The 21,279-nt window shown below is 46.2% G+C and overlaps 1 protein-coding gene across 6 annotated transcripts in view; it reads left to right on the top strand.

Moving 5' to 3' along the window:
- Positions 1-21,279, top strand: part of PBX1 (PBX homeobox 1) — a 280,517-nt gene that overhangs the window by 224,020 nt on the left and 35,218 nt on the right. For all 6 annotated transcript variants that reach the window (XM_032319341.1, XM_032319340.1, XM_032319342.1 and 3 more), the window contains 3 exons: positions 5,553-5,743; positions 13,185-13,320; positions 17,970-18,129. In XM_032319341.1, coding sequence (XP_032175232.1) covers positions 5,553-5,743; positions 13,185-13,320; positions 17,970-18,129 — 487 coding nt within the window. The remainder of the gene's footprint in view (positions 1-5,552; positions 5,744-13,184; positions 13,321-17,969; positions 18,130-21,279) is intronic.

Here is a 21,279-nt window from a genome sequence, read left to right as displayed (position 1 = left end):
GCACCCCTGTAGTCAACAAAGTTGGATTCCAGTCCTCACACACCACTGATGGTCTGTGGGACACCGTGGCTCACATAGTCTACCCAAAACCTGGTGGTGAATGGCCAAGAGCTATAAATTCGGAGTCAAGGGTATAACAGGACCATGAAAACTATATGAAGGCGAGCATAGGGAGGCTTTAATGACAAGGCAATAGATAAATGTAAGGTACTCTTATTATAATAGAGCTGCTCTCGCCAAGGGACCCTCCCCCTACACACACACACACACACACACACACACACACACACACATGCACGCACGCACAAGGAACTCTATGTGTCATTTCTGCTTCCTCGGGTCCGCACGAGCGATACTACTTGAATAGGAGTCCTTTCTTCCATCAGTAGGTGATGGATACATTTATTGTCACTTTGTTGGATGTAACATTATCCTGAAATCCAACAGTTAACTCACTTTCATTGAATTCTTAGCTTTTTGGTTTCCCCTTCTTTTCTAAGAGTCACAAAAGAAGAGGGAGAAAAAAACAAAGGCGACTGTCTAGGTAGAAGGCAAATGCAAACTTAATAGAAAGTTTAAATTTTAAAACAGAAATGGGCATTTTAAAATTTAAAGTGAAGAAAGTTTCATTATTGCACTCCTATCTAACTTCGAAATGAATTTCTACCTAGTCCCTTCTTTTATGATGTGGGAGGGAATTGCCGTGAAGCTTGCAGCCAAGCATGGTGAAACCCAACCATCAGATAGGCGTAGGGAGGGTTTGAGGGGAAGAGAATAGCAGCGATCTTATGGTAAGAACCTGTGAGTCATTGCCCTTCGCCTTCTCGGGAAAGAACAAATGTCCTTGCCACAGTGTTGGCTCGGGTAGACACTTCCTGAGAGCTTCCAGAGAGCTGACTGCTTCCTGAAGGTTCCCTAACCTGATCCATCACTTAGATCTGACTTAGAGTTCAAAGTCGGCCGTAACCTATAGGATAGTTTGGGAAGACAGAGAGACATTTCCCGTAAAGGTCCCTAGCTGTCCTCTTGAGTTCTCCATACTCAGTGCCATTCCTACCTTACCTTTAAAACGAAGCCTGGTTTTCTGACAAAACAATTTATCCAGACCTGGATGGCAGGTCTAGATAGTCCCAGCACACTCCAGAGGTACAAGGAGAGCCCAGAGCAAGTCCTTCCCGCCTCTAAACCCATGACGGGGTTGGATGTTAGCCAGGCAGCTGTTGAAAACTGGCTCTATTCTTAGCTCAGGTTCGCAGCAACGCACAACTGACTGCTAACTTTTGCCGACACACTTGCCCTTGTTGCTCAAGGTCATGTTGTTGTTGGGTACCCAGGACAGGCACGGTCAGCGTCTCCATTTTGACACAGGCAAAGAGGTAGAGATCGGAGGGCTTACATTGTGTATGTGGGTCACACATCCAGTGAGGGACAGGGATGGCCCTGGAATCCAGTTTCTGACCCTTGGTCTGAGGGTTCTCATTGGAACCCCACCTGACGAGTAGCACTCCATACAGAGAGAGTGTGACTTGCTTGAACAGTGAAGGAGCCAGATTATCCTCTGTGACTTCCATGGACAAGTTTGATAATTGATACCTAGGAGACACTAGGGGTAATAATATTCTCCATCAAAAACGTCTCCTCACTCTCTACCTGTTTTAAATAATAAAGAGTTTGGAAATCAGAAACTTCAGGAAAACCTCCCATTGCTAAAGAACAAATTACGTATGTAGGGGTAGTCGTCCGTATCTCTTATTCTTAAAAATACAAAAAAAAAATCACTTCTTTAGTTATATGGACATTTTTGGGGTAAGAACTGAATCCTACTTAACACACTTTGGGCACTTCGTAATTTATTAGTGCTGCTTATATTGTTAATTATAATAAATAGTGGGTTGTAGGAACATTAGGCCATGAAGCTCCGAGCTAGTATGTCTGGGAGATTTGTCTTGTTCATTTTTCTGTGGCCACTCCTCATGGGAGCTTTTTTAAAAGCAGGAGACCTCAGGGGCACCTGGGTGGTTCAGTTGGCGAGGCATCCCACTGTGGATTTGGGCTGAGGGCATGAGATTGAGCCCTGGGCTGGGCTCCGGGCTCAGCAGGGGAGTCTGCTTGAGATTCTCTTCCTCTGCACTTCCCCCCACTGCTCGAGCTCTTTCTTTCTCTCTCTCTAAAATAAATAAATAAATACATAAATAAAAGGTTTTAAAAAATGAAATCAGGAAACCTCAGTAAAGTAAAAACGTTACTCTCTACTTTAGTGGTTGGATGGATGAAGTTGCCAAATGGGTTATTAATCGTTGACTCTGTGATTTTTGTTTTGTTTTGTTCTTAGTACGGCAATGAGGGGTAACTCGGCCATCAGTTAGTGCTCTGCTAATTAGCTACCATGGCCCTTGTCAACCCCACCCCTCAAAAAAAAAAAAAATAAAGAACCACCTACCCGAATTGGCCATTGTTTCGTCCTGAGGTTATTAAAGAAAGCTCCTAGAGATTTTCTTTAGAAAGAAATGAAGGAAATTATTTTCGTCAGTAAACGGTGCTAGGAAAACGCTTCTCCAGCAGATCACGGAGGTAGGAAGGTATAGAACTGGCGTCTGGTAATAGACAAAGCCATGATGTCAGAAGGCTGAGTGTTATTCCAAGCCGTATTTAAGAAAACGATACTCTTGGCACTTCGCAGTGTTCTCCAGCTTTTGTAAGTAATGCTGCTGGGGCATAGCCGGGGCTAACTAACAGCCCAGGCTGGGTTAGTCAGTTCACAGCTAAGAGGGTCCTGAATCCCAGTTACGTTCTTTGCTGGGATTGGCACCAGATCCAGTCTGAAGGAGGAAGGGAAGAAGTCGGGCTAACCAGAGGGTAGGAGGGAAGCTTGAAACTCTGGCATCTCGAGCAGGACACCTGGAAGGGCTGGTCTTTCGTCAGTGGCTCCCAGAAACGCCCTTGACCTGGAACTTGGGCAAGGTTCAGAGGATTTCCCTTCGAAATCCTCAACTCTCTAGGGGCACCTGGAGTGAGTGTGAGGTCCCAAAAGTCACGGTCCACAGCAGAGGCTCCCCACCCCCGACCCCGTCCCAGAAGCTCTCAGCCAGTGAGGGGTCTCGTTAATGAGCCGTTGTCACCCCAGCTCTTCCTGTCCCTTTCATATCGGGAACACCTGACCCAATGGGGGCAGCCCGGCTTCCAAAGCTGCAAGCTTGTGGGATCTGAGGAGGATGTGGTGTATGCATCGGTTGGGTCCCGGAGAAACCTGGATTGTGATGTCCTGGCCATCTGAAGTGGACTTGGAACTGGTCTCCACTCTCTGCTGTGTGTTTGGAGCAGCTGTTCGGCAGCTGCCTTGTTCCACCTCAGCGGTGGGTGGAAAGACCCCACTGTCTGTTTATGGCAGAGCGGAAAGGGCCCCGGGATAAAATGTCTTGGATAAACATCAGATATTGCGATTATTTTGACTCCCTGTAATGAAGCACATTATTACGAGCCCAGCGCTGGGGCTTCCCGGCAGAGAGGAATGTACTTAACAATGACTCCTCACGCCCAGCTCCTCCCCCGTTGGAGCCCCCCCTTCCCCCCCCCACCCCACCCTGGATGAGGAGGCTGCAGGCCAACGAGGGGCCCAGTTTGCACACAGAACTGGTTGATGTGCTTGCTGTGTGCCTAGCCCTGCGCTTCCCACACCGTGGTCTCTTAGAATTGACTCGATGCCACGTTTTGTGTCCTTCCCTTTGTTTACAATTGGAGGGTGGGTTGCCAGAGAAGAAGCTGATCATACAGATGCAGAGTTTATGTAGTAATTTTCTTAGTGGAGAGCAGAATGCTAGATGGACCCGATCTATGGATTAACCTTCCACAAGTACCCGTGGGGTAGAAAGAAGGTGATCGTGACTCTGGGAAACTGGCGCCCAGATGCATCCTTACACAGCCAGACACACACCTAATGGCTCTTCTGAGCCTCACTGTACCCTTTGAGGTGGGTACCCCCCGACCCTGCCGTTTCACAAATAAGGGAGACAAGTCCCCGAGAGGTTAAGTAACTTTCTGAGGTCTCACAGCAAAGTGAGTCCCGGAGGCAGCATCTGTCTGCAGGCCATCCTGGCCCCTGTCACCCACTCTGCTGTGTTCGTGAGCATGAGGGACTCCATCTGCATCCCGCTGGACAAGACCATAGGGGCTGCTGGCCTGGCTCAAGGGTAGGAATGATTGAGTCCCTTCCCTCAGATGAATAAAATGAGGCCCTGGGTAGTGAAAAGCTTTGCTCAGACACTCACAGAGGTGGCCTCAAAGACCAGGCCTCTCACTCCCAGTGTAGACACAGCCTGGTGGATACGTCTGCCTAGGTATCTTTGGCCCACCAACCTGGAAGGATTTCTTCGAGAGCTGAGGAGTGACTGTGTCATCATTACTGCGTTCCTGACAGACAGGAGAGGCTTTGCGCTGTAAGGAGGGTGGCGGTGTGGTGTTACCATAAACGAGAGTGTTTCTGGGATTGGTATTAAGTTGGAGCCCTTTGAGTCCCTAGTTCTTCGTAAAAGACTGCCTGCCTGTTTCGTTACAAATCTACTACAGTTTTATAATGTTGCCATCAGTTAACTCGTGACTAGATATTTCCGACTGACGGCTCTGCTGAGGCAAGCAGACTTGAGATGCTGAGTTATTGTCACCACGAGGAAGGCCAGTGGTGTTCAGAGGAGCAAGTTTGGGCCCTGAGAAAGGACAGAAATCCCCAGCTTGGGTTAGGAGGCGTTCAGGCTCAGGCTCACTCACCTGCTCCCTTTTTGCTGCGTGCTTTAGGAAAAAGCCTCCCCTCTCCCTGGGCTTTACTCACCTGGGTTTACTCGCCTGGAGAATAGGAGAGGGGCAAAGCGAACTTTAACCTCACCTCATGAGCGGATGGCTTGTGGGTGTAACGGGAGAGCGCGCCCTTTTGCAGGGATGGCTCCTGAATCCCCCAGCACCTTGATGTCATTCCCGCAAGGCCTCTGAGGACAGATTTCCAGTTTGTGCTGTGGGTCTTCAAGAGGTCAGCAGAGGTGGGAATTCTTGTGATAAAACTGAAAGGAGACACAGGTGGATGTGATGTCTCTCAGAAGGGTTAGCTTTAATTTCCTGATTCCATTCTTTTGGCTGATGATGCAACCCCAGATGGACATGTGGAGGTTCTGCTGTATCAGAGATAATGAGCAGGGTAGACGTTCATGCCGTGTCTGACCCCAAGCTTTCTTCAGCTGTTAACATTGGGGTGAAGGGTTGTGGGGTGTATTTTACCCTGGGATTCACATTCTCCCCTTCCACTGTAGGGAAATCATGCAAAAAAAAGACGATTAAGACTTCTCTTTACCCTTTTAGAAAAATCTGAATTGTGGCCAAAGTTAGAACCAAACAGGATGCAAGGCATTTTCAGGCCAGGAACTTCTTTTGTCCCTCCGATGTGACAAAACCCCCGTAGACTAGCTGGGGTGTCTCCACGTGTGTGAGTCTCTAGGAAAGCCCACGCGGCCCTCCATCCAGGCCCAGACCCTCCCCATGCGCCGGTGTTTACTGTCCTGCCGTTCCAGGCGTGCAACGAGTTTACCACCCACGTGATGAACCTCCTGCGGGAGCAGAGCCGGACCAGGCCCATCTCCCCGAAGGAGATCGAGCGGATGGTCAGCATCATTCACCGCAAGTTCAGCTCCATCCAGATGCAGCTCAAACAGAGCACGTGCGAGGCCGTCATGATCCTGCGCTCCCGGTTTCTGGACGCGAGGTGAGTCACCTGATAGAGCCTCCTGTCCCCTGGGGGGATCCCGGCTGCAGGGCTGGGACCCACACCTGGCCCTCTCTAGAGGCTGCGTTTTCACCATGTCAAAGGCCAGATGGAAGGGCGACCTGCACAAGCTTCTAGGGAGTCTGGGAGAGAGGCTGCAGGACGACTGCCCAAGCCACTGGTTTTGGACCGCTCCGAACAGGAAACGGGGTGATGAGAGAGGACGCTTTCTCTTGCCCCCGCTGCTCACTCTGAGTGAGGAGCAGGGACGAGTGAGTGGGGTGAGAGCAAAGGCAGCGTTCTCGTCCCGCTCAGTACCCCTTTTCCCAGTGTGTGTTAGAGCCCCAGGCTGTGGCGGGCTCACTGGACGCTGCAGTGACCCAGGCTCTCTAGAAAGATGGTGCGGTTTGAGACCTGAGGTCTTTTCCACACTGCAGACAGGTAGAGAGTGCACTGAGTTCAATTCAATGAGTATTTGCAAGTAGATCACCATGTGGCATCCTCTGGGCTAAGTTTCAGGAGCACGAAGATGAATAGGGCCCCGAGGAGCAGGGGCTGGTCTGCTGGGCACTAAATTTTCAATCAAGGTTTGATGTTTTCCATCTGGCATTGGTACTCATGAACTCACTTGTGAGTTCATAGAATTCAGTCGAAGAAACTGGATAGAAAGTTCCTCAGGATGCTTGGGCGGCTCAGTTGGTGACGCATCTGCCTTCTGCTCAGTCACAATCCAGGGCGTCCTGGGGTTGCGAGTCCTGCATTGGGCCCCTTGATCAGCGGGGAGCCTGCTTCTCCCTCTCCCCCTGCCCTTCTCCCCTGATCATGCTCTCTCTCTCTCTCTGAGACAAATAAATAAAATACTTTAAAGAAAAAGAGGTCATCTTAAAGTTAAAAACTGAGAACAGAGAACCAATAATCAGTTCTTGGTCCATACTCTCTAGACCAGTGGATTGATCCAGATCCCTCCAGTTTCTTTAATTTCTGCTAGGCAGCCTGCAACTTGGTGATAATCGTGTCTTTCGTATACCTGAGAGGAGGGTTTTAATCATTGATCGAGCAGACATGTGGACGTGTGCACATGTGACCTAACAGGGTGTGGACGCCCTTCGCCATCAACCACCATCTCAGATTAGCCGCTTCTGTACCTGCAGGTTTCACCATTCATTACTCCAATTCCTAATAATCATCCCAGGCTCTGGTTTTAGTTATTAGAACTGCACACGTGTCAACGTCGTATGCCATTTCATGATCTACAGTTTTGTCCCTTGTCAATGAGATGGAAAGATTCACTGCTCCTTGTACAAGTTGTTTACCCCCAAACTCATGCATTATTCAGCTCTCTTACCTGTATTTCTCTCTGTTCACAGCTGTGGTTGTTGCAATCCACAGACCTTTAAAACTCCCTGGCATCTCCTAAACTCCCATTTTCTTCAGTGTGTTTTGGGTCACATGGAATACGAGATGAGAGTACCAGCTAGCAAGGTGTATCGTGGGCCACCAGAATTCCACAGGGCACGTCAAGAGAAAGTTCACACGAAGAGGGCTTTTTCCAGCTGCGTGTGGTGATGATGGGGGAGGCAGAGTCTCCCTGAAGCAGGGCGCCTGTGCATCTCCCTCGCCTCGGGGCCTGCTGCCAACCCAGCTTCTTGAAAGCAAGCTGAGTGCAGAGCGCAAGTGACTGGTGGCCTCTGTCTGGGTCCTTTGCCCGTGCAGCAGCTACCGCCCCTCTGCGTGTGTTGCTTCCATCCCCATGGCAACTCCTCTAGTTAAAATTCTGGAGTTGGTATTTATGTGGGTAGATATTGAAAAAAGAGAAAAGTGGGGCCCAGACTGGATTCTCGTCCAGAGAGAACCCGGGGAGAAAGGAGAGGCGGAGTCACCGTCTTAATGAATTTCTGCTCATGGTAACTGTGCTGTGTGTAGAGGAAGGTCAGGCTCAGAACCGGGTGAGCTTTGCACACGTTCCTGCCGCTTCCACCAGCCCTCGCCTAGGTGGTTCTGGCTGGCGTCAGAGGGACAATCACTTACGAGAGGGTCTCTTTGCCACTTTGGTTGCAGCCTTTGAGTCAGTGCCTCTAAGCCAAGGCACCAAATTAAAACAACTAAGCTGTTGTCAGTGTTACCAGAATTTATTTTGAGGGCATATTTGGTATCGTTGAAAGAGTATAACTCCCAATGCCAGCCCGAGGCTGAGCAAATGGCTTTCTGAGCTTAGAACAGAAAGGTTTACCCAGACCTCGTGGTGGGAGTGGTTCCTGTCATTGCTTCCAGCCTCTGTGGTTGGAGAGGAGCTCCACAAACAGACCTCCCAGACCTGCCCATAGCCCCCTGTGCATCTGGTGGGCAGGGCTTCATCGGTGAAAGATTTGGTGGAAGACAAGTGAAATACAAGCGGAGTTTGACTTAGTAAGAGGATTAGTCTTTGTAATGTCACGGGTATGTCCTGGTCTCCGTTTCCTCTTGAGGTAACAGATTACTGCAAATCTGGCAGCTTAAAAGAACACAAAGATATTAATGAAACAGTTTCTGTGATTTGGGTGTCTGGGCCCAGTTGAACGGGATCCTCTGCCCTAGCCTCGCAAAGCTCTAATCCCGATGTCAGCGGAGGCCGTGATCTCACCGTGGGGAGGCTCAGGGTCCTCCCCGCTGTGGGCAGGATTCAGCTCCTTGTGGTTGTGGGACTGCGGTCCTCAGCTCCCAGAAGCCACCCCCTCCCTGACCAGCTCACGGCTTGGCTGCTTGCTTTGTTCCTGGAAGCCAACAAGAGAATCTCACCATTTTAAGGCTTTAGCCTCATCTCCCCTAAACACAGGACGGACACCCTTTCTTTGTCACAGCCCCACCCACGCTCCAGGGAGGGCGGCGATGCCAGGCTAGAGTCTGGTACCTTCTTAGGATTCCACTTTCCATACTGCTCAGCTGAGCACTTGATCCAGGTTCGTCCACTGGAGTCATACTCTTTCTCTTCCTTACATTGACTTAACTGTGCCAGAAGAAAAAAGCCATCCATCTGTTCCTTCATTCATGCGACACTTATTATCCCATGCTGCGGACCGAACCTTGTGCTCTCCAACTTGGTAAAGTTTTCGTCAGGACCACCAACACCATTTTCTCAATTGAAAGTGGGAGAGAGAACTTAGAAACCCTCTTAATGATTTTCAAGCAATAATTTGGGCTTCTGTTCAATAACATTTTGCCGGAGACAACAATAAGAGGATTAAACAGCTGGGATTCACCCCAGCTGCGTTTCACCCCAAGAGAGGGATTACGTTAAACAAAGCAGTAAAGTGGAAGGCAGGCAACCAGAGAGAAGGACATGCGGCGAGGCCTGGGCCCACTGGCCGGCATTTAGATTGACGTATCTCGTTGAGTTTTACTCTGCTGGACGCTGGAGTAGCCACTGGAATCACTAAGAGGGAAAAAAAAAACACATTAAATGTGGGTCTTACCACCCAGGAGCTCACAGCGGTGTGGGACAAACAGATGCTCTTACGAAGGAACACAAAATGGCGCATTCCTCGTGAAGTACTCCCATCACCTCCGCGCCTGAGCGGGAGGCAGAACACGGGAGAGGGCAGACAGTTTGGGATCCCAGAGCCAGCCTGGTGTCTGCCAGACAGAGAGACGACCGTGGGCAAAGTGAAACAACGTAAGCCAACACCAACAAGCATTACTTCGCTGGAATCCTTATGATGTGTGAGGTGCTCGGGTTTCAAAGACGAGTGACACGTGGCTCCCACCCTCGAGGAACGTGGTGTGTAGCTGGGGAGACCTGGGTAAACCTGTGGCAAATGCTGGGGGAGAGCAATACATGGGTTGGTGGGAAGAGGCACAGCCATGTAAGTCACGAGTGTCCTTGGGGCACGGAGAAGCTAGCATATGCCGTGGCTGGACGAAATCGTGCAGAGCGTGTTTAGGACTGGGGGGAATGAGGCAGTGGGGACAGGACAGGTCCACTGAAGACCCTTAACTATACGCGTGAAGACTCCGGATTTGCCCTAAGAAGTAACAGAAACCATTAGAACTCTTTAAGGAGGGAAGACAGCCCTTTAGAGTGTAAGTTCTCCCACTGCCTGCTTGGATTCAAGTTCTGGCAACCTCTGTAAGGCGGGTTAAGTGGCCCCAGGACTTTTGTCTGTAAAATGGGGCTAATCCCATATGCAGGAATAAATAAGATAATATGAAGAAAAAATAAAACTTAGGATAGTGTTTGGAATATGGTATTCATGCCATAATTCACACAGTACTTCCTTATATATTAAGGAACACCACCTTATATATTATTTATTATTTTATTTATCATATTTATATTTTATTATTATTATTACTGTTACTATTATTAGTAACATGATCAAATCCATGGCTTGAGAGAATTACTCTAATGCTTGTTTTTCAAGATGAGCTGAATGGGACAAGAGACGCAGTAGGACCTCACAGTTAAGTTTGTGCCCCTCAAACGGGTGAACACAGAATAAGTATGAAGTACCATCCCTGTTTTACTCAAATATGCAGGGGAAGGTCATTTTTCTTTAAGGTAAACATTGGTACATTACAGAATATATGAAAGCAAGAGGTTTGAGAGACATTTCATGCCCTTGATGGTGCGTGGCAGGGCTGTGAGTTCACACCTTCCAGAAAGTGTTTCTGGAATGCATTGGTCTAGAGTTGCACTGTCTAGTAAGTGGCTATTTGATTTTTAAATTTAAATTAATTTTAAATGAATTACATTGAAATCAGTAAAATTTGCCACTCCGGTTACACCCGCTCCGTTTGAGCAGCTCAGTGGCCACACGCAGACTCACGGCTTCTAGACTGGGCAGCAGAGATCTAGAACATTACCCCTCATTGCCAAAAGTGCCGCCGTGCAACCCTAGCCAGACCATTACATGATAGACAGTGGCTTCTCTGAACCCATTTCAAAAATCGAGCAACAATAGGCTGGAATAGAATAGAACTGGCAGGACTTGCTGTGGGACCCATCATCTGATGAAGGTAAGACAGCAAGAGGGGTTGAGAACCACCCCTGGGTTCTGGCACCTGCTAGGTCCTCACATGTTGGAATGAATGAATGAACAAATTACATACACGGAACCGTGTCTGTGGTAACACGGGGAAGGAAGACAATAGAGCTGGTCTGGGTGAAACGCGATGCCAGTTTTGGAGACACGGGGTGTGTTTGAAGTGCCTGGGGAGTGCAGTGGGAGACAGGCAGCGACTCTTAGGAGAGTGGACAGGGCAGGGGGGTAACACATCTGGTATTTAGCAACTGTGCCTGTGGCGCCTGCTCCGCCCACACTTGACTCAAAAAGTTTCATTCCTAAAATGCCGCATTTATCCAGTACATGTTTATCCATCTGCTCCACCTCCACATTCCTTCCATTAAAAACCCAGATCCCCAACTCCCACGGCTTTTGATGGGCTCAGAGTCACAAATGTTAATTCACCAAGCTGATCCCACTTCCAGCCAAAGCCAGGTGTCTAGCTCAAAGAACCTTCCCATCAGAAGTGATTCATTTGCACTACGTTTTCTGAAGTCTGAAAAGTCCTGATCTTGGGATTTCCAAGGCTCTCCATGGAGACAGCCACTGGGAGTGGTGATAAGGAAGCCCATCAAGAGTGGATGAGACCACCTAGGGAAGGTTGCTCATCACTGTGAGAAGAGAGTCGGGACCAGCGGGTCGGCTCCAGCCCCAAATCACCAGCTCGTTCCAGAGAGGCTTCCTTTGAGCTCAGTTGGAAGACTCCCAAGAAATACAGTGGGATGCTAATGCAGACAGCTGAATGAATGAACCGAGGTTCTCCCAATTAAGGGAGCCTTCAGGGTCCAGTTCCCCAGGCCCAAGACAACTGTTTTATTTAGGCAGAGAAGAAGCCAGAGGTTATCTAAAGCCTGGAGCCCACGTTAGCCACTTGGCTATCTTCCCCAAATTCCCACCAGGCAAGGACTTTTAACAAATGCCTATTTTCTGAGTTGGGCTCTTTTTTTTTTTTTTTTTTTTTAATCTATTCCATCCAATTTCTGATGCTGGGTGACCCAGAAACTCAGCATGATTTGGAAAAGTGACTTGGGCTTGGCATAGTCTGGACAGATGTGGTTAATACCTATGGACAGATGGTGTTCATCCGGTAAAATCAGGCACTTTATTGTGTTAATTAATCCAAGTGGGACCCTGAAAATACAATATTAGCTGAATTTCTTGTCTAGCAAGGCTGCTCCGTGCTTTCTGTTAGGCTAAATCGGGAAATCCTGTGTCCTGGCGTAACCAAGGATGTTCTGGAAATCTCTTCCATAAGGAAAAAGCTTTTGATAAAAGCAAGAAGGGCGAAGTGCTAAAAGAGCTGATTTAAAGATCCAGTCTCCCGCCTCAAGGAGGTCCAGCCAGCCTCTGCTGTGAGCCTGGATTCCCCAAACAGCTCCCCCCAACCTGCCTACAGGCCTTAGCTGTGAGGAGACAGTCAAGTGATTCTCACTTTAAATTAGCTCAATTAGCACTTTGAAAAAAGAAAATGCTTTTATTCAAAACGTGGTTCTCTTCCTTTCAGCAACCTGTGTATTAAAGAGATTTCGATGGGCTTTTGTTTTACCATTTAGCAGCTGTTCTAGTGCTCCTTGTCTCCTTCTGAGGGAGGTTGCGCAGTCCAGTGGGCCAGTGTCCATGCCTTGCATACCCTCTTCCCCAGATGCCTTTAGAAAATGCTGTATGCATTTACCTGGGAAGGGAATAAAAGGAAAATAATAACTTATTTTTAACTTAAGGCTCCAGAGTCTGTAATTTCCAGGAGGCAATTTGTACCTAAAAACGAGGTTGGGTTTTCTAATTACGTGCACCGGAATTCATACCTTGGTTCTGTGACACGCAAGCTGAATGACCTTTGGACTCCATTCTTCACTGGGAAAGAGGAAGAACCGTAGCTATCTCACAAGTTGTACAAAATGAATAATTTGAATCGATTGCTCTAAAGGGTGAGGTCCGAAGCCTGGAGCCCGGTAGGAAGAGAGACTGTCACCCAGCATTCGCCACGTACCGGGCACCGCAAAGTACCCTCCATGTATGGCTTCATTTTCCAGTTACCATCACTCTGCAAGACCAGCGTGACTGTCCACTCTCGGCTGAAAAAGCTGGGGCTTGGAGAGGCATCCCAGATCCCCCGCTGGCATTTAGTGGGTCCAGGATTCAACGCCAAGGTGGCTGAGTTTTGAAACTCCATGTTCCTCTCCACCCAGGACAAGTATTAGTGACTGTTCTGGTCAGTGCACAGTCTGTCCTTAAACGGATACTTGCAGTGATGGCTTTGACATCCACCCCCTTGGTGCAAATTTCCTCTAATCCACTTTTTTGCTCAAAAATTTGCCTTTTCACAAAGTAGGTCCTCGTCTCTCCCTTTTTATATCTATTAGGTGTGAATGTTTTTTGTCATTCTTTTCTTTCTCCTTATGAAGGCGGAAGAGACGGAATTTCAACAAGCAAGCGACGGAAATCCTGAATGAATATTTCTATTCCCATCTCAGCAACCCTTACCCCAGTGAGGAAGCCAAAGAGGAGTTAGCCAAGAAGTGTGGCATCACAGTGTCCCAGGTAAGGAGCCCTCCAAAGACCTGCTAGCCTGGGTCTGGTAGAGCCACATGGCAGAGTCTTGGAGGTTTTGCTTTACTGAGCTTTTATGCCTTGCAAGGTCCATTTGCTAAAACCCTAACATGTCAAGGTAAGCACTCGATGTGTTTAAGTGGGAGAGTTTCTAGGTAAGTACTTGGACAAACTTGAGAGGGACCAGCCAGAGTGGAGAAGTAGATGCCGGTAGCCAAACAGGGATAGGGTTCTTCCCATTGAACGCCCCATTGCTTCAAAAATGGGTCAAGGTTCTTGGCTGTCCTTGGAAAGTATCCGCATTTCTCATACTATTTTCTCAAACACAGTCTATGCCTTAGCCCATCTTGCACTCAACCCAGGACAGAGTCAGTGAGTGGAACTTTTCAGTGAAAGGGACACAAATGTCTTCTCTTGACGTGCTCACTCTGTAACTGATAGAGTGTGGGGATTTTAACGTGTCACTATGATTGCATTGGAACAGTTGTGCAAAATGTCACTGAGTGCCCCTTTTCCCCAAAGAGTGATAATCATAACAGGTGCCTGTTGACATGGAAAGGTACATGGTAAAACATTTTTATTGACCTGGAGTCTTCAGCATTAGCATGAAGTAGAAAAGTAGGCAATATTTACACATATGTATATTTCGTCTACTCAAGGGATCCATCCAGAACTTTTTTCATCTGAACCTCAAATACCGTCCCTAGTCTCTAGTTGAGAACAGTAATGATAGATCTGAAAGCTGTCAGAGAAGAGGAAGTCCCGCCAATATACGTCTCCTGCAAAAAAACTCTGTGTACTGGCATTTCCATAACAGGGGTGGGAGAAGGGGGGAAAGAAGCCTACTCTAGTGAGAAACTTTGCTTAGCATTTTGCAAGCAAACTCGATGCTGTTTTGTATCAACTGAGCATTTGTGCTTCCTTGACTTGAATCCTGGCTTCTTTTACTCCCTACTGGGTGCTGATCCCATCAATCGGTGCTTAACTAAGCCCAGTTAGGTCCATTCAGAATACAGACCTCTACACAGAGTATGTGCAATGAAGGGCTCTCCAGGGCCTGCCCAACAAGCTGTGGGGGATTTGGCAGAAGCCTTGGAAATACCAACCCTTGCAACTCTGACCTTCCTCAGGTACTTTGACCCAAGTGAAGATTGTTCCAGTCTTAACTGTAGGAAAACAGAACATGAGTGGTCAAACTCAGGTCACCTGGTTTTGTCTGGGTCTCTACCCATTCTTGTCCAACTTTAGATCCCTTGTCCACAACGAAAGGCATTTGCTGGTTTCTGATATTTGTTGCATGTTTGAGGAATCATTGCGGGCATGAACCATATCACTAATCGACCATCAGTAAATTTGATACGTGGAATCTTCTGCTTCTGTAGTAGAATGAAATCACTAGACTGTCTGACTTCTAATTCTGGGATTTGGAATTCTAAATCCCTGTTGATGGTAGAATGAACTCTTCTGGAGCTAGTCTGTATTATATCTAGATCAAAGATGGAATCCTGGCCTGTTCCAGCAACTGTCACTTCCTTTGTTAGGGAAACCCAGGTGCACATAATTTGTCCATTAAAATGAATATTTACATACTGTATCACCTTTCCCTTTGCTTCACCCACCCTAAGGCCACACCTTTCTCCTTCCCCAGTACATTATTCCCTCCCAACAACAACGGAGCTGTTCTATTCTTGCCAGACAAGTCCCTGTGGGAGACAAGACAGTATGATGTGATACAATAATAAAAGAGTGTTTTTCTAGGAGCATATTTTTGTCAAGAGTCAACTGTGAGATTTTAGGGAACTCCCGCTTGTCGGATCTTAGTCATCCCATCTGCCAGTCATGGTTTGTTGGACCCTCTGATTTATTAAATCTCCCTTAAGTTCCCAAATCTAAGGGATCCCGATTTTGGACTTTTAAAATTTTGCCATTTGGGAGCTGTCTCTTTCCTTCTTATTTTTTGGGCTTTTGTTGTTGTTGTTGTCATTTGGGGGGGGGTTAATAATTACCCCTCCCCCTGATCTTGGGACATCTAGATGGTTCAGTCAGTTAAGTATCTAACTCTTGGTTTCGGCTCAGGTCATGATCTCAGAATCATGAGATCAAGCCCCATGTCAGGCTCCACAGTCAGCGCGGAATCAGCACGGAAGAGTCTCTCCCTTTGCCCCTCCCTCCATGCACGTTCACACTCTGTCTCTCTCTCTCTCTTTCAAAATAAATGATCTTTTAAAAAAAAAATTACCCCTCCATCTTGAAATTCTCCTACTTTAGCTTCCTTGATACTGTTCTCTGTGGAGTTTCCTTCTTTCTCTTGCGCCTCTTTTGCTTGGTCTTAGAGGATCTACTGTCTCTACCTACCCTAGAAATACCATTTTTTTTCTTTAGCCCTCATTTCTTCAGGCCTATCCCCATGGTTCTTAACCATTTTTTTTATGCTACACGTTCTTTCAAAATCTACTTACTGTAGCTTCCTCCCATGACAGAACAAAAATGTACAGATACAGCAAAATCCATCTGTAGCCCAGCCTCTCCTCTGATCCCTCAATAGTCCTTCCACTCTCTCCTCGTTCTGCTTGGAGTGTGATCTACAGAAGGCCACCTTAGCAGTTGCTGGGAGCTGGCTCGAAATGTAAATTCTGAGGTCTAACCCCAGTCCTGAGTCAGAATTAAGGGAGGATGGGGGGGATCTGTGTGAACAATCTCTCCACGCACACTCAGTTTGGAAGTGGACTATCCTGCACACTTGCTCTGAGTGACCTCTTCTCTGCTCATCGCTGCAGGTGTACCTTTATTTGAATACTCAGATGAGACTTCCGGGACACCAAGTGCATGTGTCTTCTGTCCCACTGGACTTTGCCATGGCTCTGCCCAAGCTCTTCAAACTTAACATGTTTGAAATGTGATCAGACTCTCCCCAGAGAACCGATTATTTTTTCTGTATCACCTGTCTCAGACTCTGTCTGTCCTCTGTGTGTCCCTAGTGCCTAGCACCCAGTAGACCCTCCATGACTGTGAACAGCAAGTTAACCATTGAAAGCACTGATTATGGACATGGCTCAGGGCGTCCCAGTATCACCTTGTGGGCCATGTAGGGAACGCCTGAGCTGACTACGCATCTTGTCCGCCCGCTGGTTCTTCTTATTGAGAAGGGAATCACTCCCACAAAACATTCCTTCTCCTCTTTTCACGTAGCTTATTTAACTAGACCTCAGGCATTTCTTTCCTTCCTCAAAAGTCCTCCCAGATGACCTTCATTTTTCCCCCTTTTTTCCAATGCACCCAGTTAACCTTAGAAAAGTCTTGCTGCCTCTTTTCCTCTCCCTCATACAGATAGTGAAAGTTATACTAAGGAAAGCATGAGTTTAGGAATGGAATTAGATATGCTATGGACCTAAAATGGCCCCAGAGTGCCCTTCCTCTCCTGTAGGCACCGGCATTGACAATGAATCAAGCAATTTGTCACTGATTTTTTTTTTTCCTCTCGTTTACTAATACTGCAGTGGTATGGTTTGGTTTTGATAACAAAGGCTTCACTTTTCTCCCGTAGTGGAAGTCCCACAGGCAAAGGAGGGCTTACCTTGTGAGATCTTTAAGTTTTGCTAATGCATTTCAAAGGTAACTACAGTTTTGCAAAAATGTCCTTTATCCACCATTGTTCGGGTGAATAGAACATACATGTCAGCAGTGGTACCTGTGTTATCAACTTCCTCTTCTGTCCCCAGATTCATAGTTTGTTTTGTAATTTTATTCAAAAAAAAAAAAAAAAACCACACACACACTTTAGTTTGAAATCACATCTGGAACTTGGGGTATAGAACGTACTTCGTAAGGCAGGAATGACAGGGGTAACACTTGAATTTCGCTGCGTCGCCTCTTGTGTCTGAACAGGGGTCTTGGTATAAAGGGAACGGGCATGTGGAATCAAGCCAGGACAGCTCCTGTGAGTCACATGAAGGAAACAAATTAACAAATGAAAGTAAATTAGGTTTATTTTGTGTGTTGGCTTTAACATTTAAAGCTTGGGATTCCAAGGACTAATCTCTGCTATGCTTCAGTTTTTCCTTGTGTAGCTAACCCCAAGCTTTGCACAAAATTCTTGGTGAAATCTATCTGATGGAATTATCTGGATCCTAAGGTCTGTAGTACCTGTGGCTAAGAATGTGGTCCGTGTTAGCGTTCTTCAGCTTGGAAAAATGTGAAATTAATCCCTCAGTGAGAGCACCTGTATGTTGATACAGACCTGCATGGATGATTACAAGTCTGTGCCTCTTGGTTACTCAAAGTCAGTGTTAGCATTGATAAGTAACATTTCTCCTGAAACGCTGTGTTTATTTGGGGGTCATGTTCTTAGGAGGTGACCCGATTTAAAATGCTCGTCCTAAACTAAAATTGTCCAAATCCAAATGAGCAGCGCTTCCGTAGGACAGTTCGCTGCATTGTTTTTGCTAAATGGTTTTGTCTTAAGCAGGAGACTCGCATTATACGCAATGGCCCCGCTCGGTGCCCTTCCTTTAGATCTCATTGTTGTTGCAAAATCAGAGTAGGATCAGCCCCATCGCCCTCCCCCGATGCCTTAATTTTCCTCTGAGATGTTTGCACAGGATGGAATGTTAACATTCTCCTCTTCTCTTCAACTGCTCTAGGTATCAAACTGGTTTGGAAATAAGCGAATCCGGTACAAGAAGAACATAGGTAAATTTCAAGAGGAAGCCAATATTTATGCTGCCAAAACGGCTGTCACTGCTACCAATGTGTCAGCCCATGGAAGCCAAGCTAACTCACCCTCGACTCCTAACTCAGCTGGTTAGTTTTTTCTTTGATTTGGGGGGATCGTGCTCCATTTTTATACTTGCTTTTCCTACATTGGGGTTTTCTTTTCATTCTTCAGGTTTCCGATTGGTTGACTTATGTATTTGATTGTCCTTTTTGCTGTTGATGCCACTTTGGGTTTTTCCTTTCATTTCCAAAGAGCAGCGTGTTTTCCTGTTCATAAGAGGGGCTTGTCTGGAGGTCTGCACCAATGTGTCTGTTTAAGTTGGACAGACCTAAATTGGTTGGTTTTGAGGAGAGAGGACCGTCACATTCTCTTTCAAAGAGGACAATGAGCTAGCTCTAATACTTGGACATAGTCCCTTGAGGGCTCTGGCCTTTCGTCTGTTTCACATAAAGTTTTTGTCCTTGTCTATTTCGCTATTCCCATCACATACTGTTTGGGTGACCTACTAGCCTACATTCTCTGCAGGAATATTCCTCATTGTAATGCTTTGGTCTACAAAGCCAGACTGGGGTTACTGCTCAACGTTGTTTAGAATTGTTTTTCTTCACTGTTTTATGTTGCTGGTTTCTTTAGGCAAACTACAAAGAAAATTGCCAGTCGTTAGTTCACATTATTCAGATACCAGTTTCCCCGTTGTAGTAGTATTAGTCATGTGCTCTGCCCCTCGTTTTATTTTAGTGAATGTGCATTACATCACTAACTTCAGAGTTTAGGCTAACATAATATATTTTGGGGTTTGCTTCCTACCACCAGTTCTGAATTTCCACCCATGAGAAAAAAAACATAATCAATAATACATAAAATATAACCTTAGTATCTGTATGCTGTGGAAGGCATGTTGGTACTTTTTTTTTTTTTTTTTTTTTTTTGGTAAGGGAAACCCAGAAGTGCTTCCTTATTAAATAATTTTGGTCTCAGATTATTCTCACGTTATTCATTATAATGAAGCACTGCACTGATTTTTGGGATGGGACACACATCTAAGAAGACCAATGCCTCCAACGTGAAGGGTCACAAATTTAAATGTGTTTGACTGTAAGATGATTAAAAATCTGATTTCTAACATTTCTGGGAAGTGCCTTTGACCCCTGAAGCTTGTTTGTTCACTAAAATAAATTCTCTCTCTACCTTATGGTGGATTGTTACTAGAGGTCTATAAGGCTCCACACACTAATGTCTTCTGTGAGCTTCTAGAGGTCCTAATTTGTTCTAAGGGTCTCCAAGCCAGTAGGCTGTATCTCCATGCCTTCTTTTGTTTAAATGGAATCATGCACAAAGAGTGGCCTGGGCTTTGTAAGCATGGCCATGGTAAGACAGTGTAGGATTCGATCTAGTTGTGTCTTTTTCCCAGCACACCAGGTTGAACAAATCTGAGGAGCCTATTTACTTTTCAAGGTTTGTGTGTGTCTATTTCCTTCTTTCCCCTTCATGGCATGATTGACAAAGGTTCAAGGCTAAGAGGTTCAGTAACCAAAGAGTTTCCTTCTTCCCCATCTGGTCAACTCTTAAGCATTTCAGTCTCCGGCCAGCAACAGTCATTGAATCACCCTGCTATCCAGACATGTTCACTTGTCTCTGGTAGAAGTACAGTCCTGTCAGCATTAGCAAAAACACACTCACCACTCCTGCAAAGGTTATCATAATGCAAAACAGATATCAAAATGACTTTTTCCCGTCGCGGATAGATCTGCATTGCAGATGGTTGAGTGTGATTTATGACTAGTCCCTAGAAGGGCCCTGTGGACCCCCTTCATTACTAAAGCTGTAACTTTTTATTCTTTTCTAAAGCTCTTAAAAAGAGAAAAGTAAGCATTTTAACCCCCCCACCCCCACACACACACACACACTCTGTATTTAAGAATTACGTTGGCTCTCTTGGAATGTCAGTCAATGATTACAGTTTTCTAAAGAATTTTTCTGCTAGCTTAAGCTTAGGTGACTATTCTAAGCACCAAGTAAATTATTATGGAAAATTGGAGCTAAGCCTTCCAGTTGTGCTTAAGTTGTTGGAAATAATATGCAGAGGAACCCCTTTGTAGTGTTTTTTTTTTTTCAAGAGAGACAAAAGAAAATACTATTGTATGTGCGCAATAGCGTGGGAGTTTCATTCAGCAACTTTTTTACAGGAAAAGTTATACACAGGCTTTTCTGTATTTTCCTTTGCTGCTATCACAACCCAGAGCACTGCACAGATAAAGTGAGAACTTTAAAGTGTTCAGACTTTTCACACAGGGTGCTTAGGAAGTCACATACTAGCTCCTAGATAACACTGAAGGATAGAGAGTCACTGAAATAGACACAAGTTTTAAATAAGAGGTTAATATGTGAAGATATAATTTGGCTGAGTTTGAAATTTAAGAGTTCTGGAAACCGGGAACTTTTTATATCCTTAATATTGAAGCAGGGCCCTCCCCCCACCGAAGCTTTACTAAATTTACATTACTCATTTCTATTGCAAAAAGGATACTTGGCAAGTAAATCTTCCCTCCAGAGGCTTTTGTGTGGACAAGCACTTCTTCAGTGGCTTTATTTAGGTCATTTCTGAATATTCCTGGTTGTGGATAGATGCCTGATCTCCTTAAGCACAATTCATTAAAATCACTTGGGGTGAGGACCCATGAGGGACGACGCACCCGGCATGCTTCGTATTTGACCTCAGCAGAGTCGAGCAGAATGCCTGGAACAAAGAGAAAGAATAGAAGGAAGAGAAGAAAATTACGTTTTCTGGGGGGAAAAAAAAGCAAAAATGGGGACCATCTGACGCGATCATTATAACCTTGGGTCCATACTTCTGGAATTACCTAGAGGGATCCATTCTCGTGTCTATTTTTGATGAGATAAGAAAAGCAGGAATAAGATCTCAGAAAAACGGGGCCCCTTTTGGAAGGTCAGGTTATCAGCATCCAGGAAGGAAGAAGTTGGCTTGTGCCTTGCAGATGTTTGCTGTGGCAAATAGCATCAGCGTTGACAATTGATTAGATTCTGTGATTAGCGAAGCAATCCCAGGCTTATTGAGGCTCAGGACTCCCTCCCCCATCTGGAATCTTTTTTTTGCTGGCTCTGTGTGCGTGTGTGTGAGTGTGTGTTTTCAAGGACGGCAGGCTCAACTGTGAAAGTTCTTCCTCTGACACTATATAGTTAGTGGCAAGCCCTTATACATATCTGTTATACCCCTA

Source organism: Mustela erminea, chromosome 17, assembly GCF_009829155.1.
Source record: "Mustela erminea isolate mMusErm1 chromosome 17, mMusErm1.Pri, whole genome shotgun sequence".
In the NCBI taxonomy this organism is placed as follows: domain Eukaryota; kingdom Metazoa; phylum Chordata; class Mammalia; order Carnivora; family Mustelidae; genus Mustela; species Mustela erminea.
The sequence above is the reverse complement of the archived record's forward strand: the minus strand, read 5'-3'. Positions and strand labels throughout refer to the sequence as shown.